The sequence below is a fragment of the Myotis lucifugus genome, unplaced genomic scaffold, assembly GCF_000147115.1.
Source record: "Myotis lucifugus unplaced genomic scaffold, Myoluc2.0 scaffold_9043, whole genome shotgun sequence".
NCBI classification, from domain to species: Eukaryota; Metazoa; Chordata; class Mammalia; order Chiroptera; family Vespertilionidae; genus Myotis; species Myotis lucifugus.
Genome location: NW_005880091.1, coordinates 1 through 6,557, shown reverse-complemented (window position 1 = coordinate 6,557; position 6,557 = coordinate 1). Strand labels below are relative to the sequence as shown.

Sequence of the window (6,557 nt, the reverse complement as noted above, 5' to 3'; positions counted from 1 at the left end):
TGGGGCCCCAGTTTAACGGTCCCGGGAGGCTGCACACACCATCCCCCCCCATGGGTCCTCCCATCCTGTTTCCCCCACCGTGTGCTCCCACAGGGTTCCCCAGCTCGGGGGGGGGGCCTGGGTTTCAGGACGGAAGGAGCCTCCGCGCCTGCGTTGGGGGTGCGCTCGGGGTTGCTTTTCTAACCGCCCTGACCATGTTTTGCTTCCGTTTTCTGTTGCTTCTGCCCTTTGCTTGCAAACCGCACAGGCAAGCCCGGTGAGTACCTGCTTCCCGAATGTGACACCCCCCCGCACCCAGTGTCTGCTTTCCCGCGTCCGTTCCTTTTGCTTTTGCGTGTTGGCTGCCCCCCCCCCCCCCAGTTTCATCGCGTTTTGCCTGGTAAAAGCCAGCGGGTCTCCGGGGACGGGGTTGGGGGCAGAGTCCCAGGTTGGGGGCTGGTTTCCTGATCTGAGGAGCGGGCGCTGCACTTGCGACTGTAGGACAAAAGCCGGGGTGTTCCCGCCGCCTGGGTCTCCCTGAGCCGGAGGTTCTGCTTTTACGAGGGGCGGGTGGGGGGAGGGAACCTGGAAATCTGGGCCCCTGTGTGATAAGCTCCCCACACAAGGCCTGTGCAGCGCACACACGCCCCACACCGGCCGGCATGGGTGCTGGACGGGGCGCGGGGACCCCGGCTTTGAGGCCGCTGAACTCAATGAATGAGAAGCACGCGGCTGCTGGCGACTTGGGAAACGCCTTTCCCTGCGTCTCCGCGTCGCGAGCAGGTCGCTGGCGGCTCTGTTCTGGCTAAATGTTCGCTCCCCTTTGTGGGTCCCGGCCCCCGACATGGCGCCGGTTCCGGGGCGGTGATGCCGTCGGGGCCCTGAGCGGGTTCTCGGGGTCGGAGGCCTCGTGCGGGTCTGGTTTGCTCGTCCCCGGGGCCGGGAGGGAAGCGATCCCTCCTCCGGGAAGGAGGCTGAGACCGAGGCTGGGGCCCGGCCGGGGTCACAGCGGGAGCTAGCAGCGCCCGGCACGCCCGGGGCCCAGACTCCGCGACTCTTCACTGCCTCGCGGTGGGCGCTCCGAGGCCGGGCCAGAGGGGACATCGGGCACCTTCCGGGCCTGGGATCCCGGGTGTGCTCCCCCCCTGGGGACGTGCCACAGACAGATGCCAATTCTCCCTCCTCCCCCCCCCCCCACGGCCTTTGGTGCATAACTGAGACTCGTTCTGACAGCAGTAGCTCCCTGAGAGGTTTTCAGGGACGCGACCTTCGTCTCTTTATCTCTTAAAATATGTCTGTACTGATGTCAGAAAGGAAGGGGGACGGGGAGAGAAAGAAACATCGATGATGAGAGAGAATCATGGATCGGCTGCCTCCTGCACGCCCCCCACTGGGGAGGGAGCCCACAACCCGGGCCTGTGCGCTGACGGGGAATCCAAACCCTGACCTCCTGGGTCATAAGTTGAGGCTCAGCTCCTGAGCCACGCCCGGCGGGCCGTCTGTTTATCGTGACCACACTCAAGAGGGCCCGCCCCTCCCCAGCCCAGACTGCGGGACCCGTCACTCTTGCCCAGCACACCGGTCAGTGGGGATGTTTTCTCTCCTACCTGTGGGTCTGTTTGAACCACCTGCGTCTTCTTCCTTAATTTTCCCCATCAGCGCAAAGAACCGGTGGCCCAACCCCTCCCCCCCCCCCCCCGTGTGATACTGCGCCCGTCCAGGCCCCGGAGGCAGGGCCCTGGGGTTGCTTCCTGGCGAGTCCGGGGGCTCAGAACAGGGTCTCGCTGAGTCCGAGCTGAGGCCTTGGCGCCGACGCCAGGCCCGGCTCCGGGGGCCCCATGGCTCCGTGCTCTCTCTCTCCCGCCAGAGGACGAGCAGCGGGAGAAGTCCGTCTCCCACCAGACGGTGCAGCAGCTGGTGCTGGAGAAGGAGCAGGCCCTGGCCGACCTGAACTCCGTGGAGAAGTCCCTGGCCGACCTCTTCCGGAGATACGAGAAGATGAAGGAGGTGCTGGAGGGCTTCCGCAAGGTGCGTGTGCGGTCGGGGAGGGGGGGCGGGGGAGTCGGATTGGCCGTCTGAGTTACGCCCTCGTCAGAGTTCCTGGGGTTCCCAGCGGCATCTCCTCCGTGGGCTCGAGATGGAACCAGGCTCAGAGAGGGTGTGTCACTTGCCCAAGGTCACACAGCTAGAGCTGGGATGTAGATAGATTATTTGGCTCCCAGTCATTTCTCAGGGGGACCCACAGGCCTTAAGGACCTCCTGTCTCTTAAAATGCCGTGCCCGCCCAGCCGGCGTGGCTCAGCGGCTGAGCGTCGGCCTCTGTCGCGGCAGAATGAAGAGGTGCTGAAGAAGTGCGCCCAGGAGTACCTGTCCCGCGTGAAGAAGGAGGAGCAGAGGTACCAGGCCCTGAAGGTGCACGCGGAGGAGAAGCTGGACAGGTAACGGGGGGCCCGACACGGCCCGGGTCGGGGTGCGTCGCTCAGCACAGTCCAGCCTGGTTCGTGATGAGCTTGCACTCAGCGTGGGCTGTGAGAAGCAAAGGGTGCGTCCGGGCGCCCACCAAAGCCCCTCGGCTTCGGACAGCGGGGTCGGGATGGGGTGTCTCGTGGGCCCCATGCTGGGCCTTTGTAGGTGGGAGCTGGAGCCAGACGGTCCCCCCGCCCGGTTGGGAGGAGGGAGGGGGAGGCCGAGATGGGGGAGGGTGGTCGTCCTGAGTGCCCCCACCCCGCAGGGCCAACGCGGAGATTGCCCAGGTCCGGGGCAAGGCCCAGCAGGAGCAGGCCGCCTACCAGGCCAGCCTGCGGAAGGAGCAGCTGCGGGTGGACGCCCTGGAGCGGACGCTGGAGCAGAAGGTAACGGGCCGGGGGCGTGGCCTCCAGCGGGCAGGCCGGGGTCACTGGGCTGAGGAACTGTCCGTTTTCAGCCTCATTTAATTATCGGAAAGAGAGGTCATCATCCACCTCTTAGAGAGGGAACCAGGCTCACCAGGCTCAGAGAGGGTGTGTCTTTTGCCCAAGGCCACACAGCTAGAGCCGGGATGTAGAAAACTGGGCTCTAACTTATTTCTCAGGGGGACCAAGAGGTCGGAAGGTCCCTTAAAATCCAATGACCGCCCGGCCGGCGTGGCTCAGGGGTTGAGCATCGACCTGTGAACCAGGAGGTCGCGGTTGAATTCCCGGTCAGGGCACACGCCCGGGTTGTGGGCTCCATCCCCAGTGCGGGGCGTGCAGGAGGCAGCCGATCCATGATTCTCTCTCATCATGATGGATGTTTCTCTCTCCCTCTCCCTTCCTCTCTGAAACCAATAAAAACTTTTTTTTTAATCTAATGACCATTCTGCTTGGCTTGACTTCAAACCACCAAGAGGTTTCAGCAGCCTTTTTATTTTCCGTCTTCACTTGCAGAATAAAGAGATCGAAGAACTCACCAAGATTTGCGATGAACTGATTGCCAAAATGGGGAAAAGCTAACTTTGACCCAAACGTTTGGACTTGACCGTTGCGTGCAATATGCCCGTCGGCACCCTGCTGTGCTCCCAGGCCGGGGACAGGCGCTCCCGCCGCCGCGTACGCACCGCCGTTCCCTCGCTCGGCCCCGGGGACGTGGTCGGCCGCAGGGCGAAGGGACCAGCGGAACTTCTTGCTGTGGGTTTGCGTTTTTCCCGGGATCGTTCATAGCAAGTTGACCTCAGAGTTCCCGCATCAGGGAGATTGTCCGAGTCTCTCACGGAGGACACGGCGCTGACCTTGGCCTTGGCCTCTGACCCTGAGCTCCCAGGGCGTGTGGCTCTTGGGTCTAACGTAAACACGTGCTGCTGCACAGGGACTCTTGCCTTAAGGAGTGTACACTTCACCTGCGTTTGCCGTTCGTTTTAATAAGAAAAGAACATGCATGTTTCGAATACAGTTCTCTATTGTAAATAAAAGATTTTTCTTTGGATCTTGGCAATGCCTGTGGTGAGGGTGGATTTCCTGGGAGGGGCCGAGCCTGCTGGCCTTCGTGCCGTCCTGTCAGGTTCCGCCTCTCGCTCCTTGTCCCCCGATTAGATGACATGTCCTTCGATCGTGGCCGTGGTGGTGGCCGTGGTGGTGGCCGTGGTGGTGGCCGTGGTGGTGGCCGTGGTGGGGAGTGGGAACCGAAGGGAGACGCTGACCTGCGGCTTCAGGAACTCGGCGACGTAGGGGAATTGGCCTGGATGTTGTTCTTACGTCTCTGCTTTAGGGCCAAGGCCTCATGAGGGGCCGGAGGTCCCCAGCGCCGCGGCTGCTTTTCTCCTCCTTGAAAGTCACGTCCATTTTTAAAGTGGGAAGCCCGTTGCAAACAGCCTTCCTTCCGTTAAGGTTCTGCCAGAATGGAACCCCACATCCCCAACACACACAACACACACACACACCCAACACCCAACACAACACACCCAACACACACCCAATACACACCCAACACACACCCAACACACACCCCCAACACACACACAACACACACACACACCCAACACCCAACACCCAACACAACACACCCAACACACACAACACACACCCTTTGGGGCATAGGCTCTGGCCCCTCCGGGTAAGGATGTGCCAGGGCCACACAGCAAAGTCGGCGGCATGGCTCTCAGTGATGCACAGCTCTCCCATTTTTATGTAAATCTTTTAATCAAACCACATCTGGACGCAGGCTGGGAGGGGCCAAGGGGCCAAGAGGCCGAGAACCTCCGGGCCAGCCCCTCCCTTCACAGAGGAGGCCGGAGGGGAGGGGGGGCAGGTTCCCACTGGCCGTTCTCGAGAACCTTCCAGGCCGCCCTGTGCTGTGAGGGGTTGGGCACCACAGAAAAGTGGGGTGACCCGACCGCCCCCCTAAGGAGGGAGGCTGAGGGGGGTGCCTGACCCCAGTGCGTGGCCGTGGTGGCTCTGAGGTGCGGGCAGCTGTGCGGAGACCAGGCCGGAACAGGAACTCTCGGAATGTCTGAGTCGCCACGGCACCCACAGCACCCAGGAAGCCGAGGGCAGCACCCGCCGGAGCACGCGGCCCCTGCAGGGAAAACAGCCAGCCGGGTGCCCGGTGCCTGGTGCCCTGAGCGCGCTTGGACCCAGCCTCGGGGGGTGGACAGCCCGCGACTCGGCCGATGCAGTGAGAGCGCCTCCGACGGACACGGACGAGCCCCCCTGTGGACGCACGCGGAGCAGTGAGTGTGGCTGCTCCTCTCCAGCCCCAGAGCCCTCACTGCTCCCACTGGCGCTGTTTGGGGGGCCTGGGGGGCCCAGGCCGGAGGCAGAGGGGCTGGGAGCCCAGGGGCCATCGCACTTAGCGAGTCTGTGATCGGCTGGTTCCATCCTCGGGAAAAGGGAAGAACCTGGTTGTCTTTGCTTTGCTTTCTCGGAGCCCCTGTCCCTGCAGAGAACTCAGACCTTTCACGGACCAGCCCGGCCGGCCGGCTCCGGGGTCCAGCTCGACCTGTGAGCCAGGTCACAGTTAGATTCCCGTCAGGGCACAGGCCCGGGCTGCGGGCTGGATCCCAGTGGGGGGCGTGCAGGAGGCGGCCGGTCCATGATTCTTGCTCATCAATGATGTTTCTACCTCCATCCCTCTCCCTTCCTCTCTGAAAGCAAGAAAAATATATTTTTTATAAAAGAAAGAAAGTGGAAACTTGGCCTGTTGTGTCTTCCAGGTGGTGCTCTCCCTTCCTGCCCCCGTGGAATCCTCGCTGTCGTCTGTGAAAATGTTGAATCAGGTGAGTGTGGGCTTCTCCTAAGGGCAGCGTGGCGGGATGTTTCTCTCTCCCCCTTCCTCTCTGAAATCAATAAAAACATAAAAAATTGATAGCTAGAACAGCAGACCTGCAGGAGCAGAAAGCAGATTGGTGGTTGCCAGGGGGTGGGGGCAGGGGCAGCGGATGGGGGGACAAGGTTTCCTGTGGGAATGAAATGTTCTGATTAGGGGTGCTGGTGGCTGGGGGTGCTGATGGCTGACAGCGCTGTCACGCACTGAAGGCCACTAAACCGACACCGGAAAGTGGACACGATGGTGGGGTCTCTGTCTTGTGTATTTTACCACAATTTACAAAAACCCAACGGCCGCTGGCCGGCCGCCTCCGCCTGGCCTCCCGGGATCGCGCTGTGGTGAGGACTCACACAGCAGCTCCTGGGGCGTCACCTGTGCTGCCTCGGGGTTCTCCGGAGCCACAAGCCAAGGAACACCTTCTCCCGGACGCTCAGCCCCGGCACCTCCTGCCCCACGTCCCCATCCCCGGAACCGCCTGACTGATACTGAATGGATTCGCCCTGCACAGAGGGCTCATGGGAAACCTGGCCACGTGGGCGTTAACCGCCGTGGAGCACGTCCTGGTTTGCTTCCGGCCGTGCCGTTGGAAGGGCTGGCATGCGTGTGCGATTGAGAAACCATTTTCTCTCTTGTCTCCCAAGAAGCGCCGAGCTCGGCCGGAGCGCCAGATGGCCGGCTCGACCAACCGGTGGCGCCTCCCCAGTGAGCCCTTCTCCCGGGACCTGCTGGCGCTGTCCCAGATGTGCAAGGCCATGTGCTTGGACGTGGACGACAGGCTGCAGGCCCCGGACAGGTAGGGA

At 62.3% G+C, this 6,557-nt stretch overlaps 1 protein-coding gene across 1 annotated transcript; it reads left to right on the top strand.

Moving 5' to 3' along the window:
* Positions 1–641: 641 nt before the first annotated feature.
* LOC102419704 (transforming acidic coiled-coil-containing protein 2-like) lies at positions 642–3,923 on the top strand. Its single transcript, XM_023749438.1, has 5 exons — positions 642–762; positions 1,775–2,007; positions 2,311–2,417; positions 2,711–2,831; positions 3,384–3,923. Exons 1-5 carry the CDS (start codon positions 642–644, stop codon positions 3,447–3,449), a joined length of 648 nt encoding a protein of 215 aa, XP_023605206.1. The 3' UTR covers positions 3,450–3,923.
* The last annotated feature ends 2,634 nt before the right edge of the window (positions 3,924–6,557 follow it).

What these genes read in the sequence shown, in the direction of transcription:
- LOC102419704 (XM_023749438.1), top strand. Translation starts at nt 642, where the DNA reads ATGGGTGCTGGACGGGGCGCGGGGACCCCGGCTTTGAGGCCGCTGAAC. An exon ending in GCGGAGGAGAAGCTGGACAG is followed by an intron (nt 2,418 to 2,710) that starts GTAACGGGGGGC and finishes CCCACCCCGCAG; the next exon opens with GGCCAACGCGGAGATTGCCC. An exon ending in AGCGGACGCTGGAGCAGAAG is followed by an intron (nt 2,832 to 3,383) that starts GTAACGGGCCGG and finishes CTTCACTTGCAG; the next exon opens with AATAAAGAGATCGAAGAACT.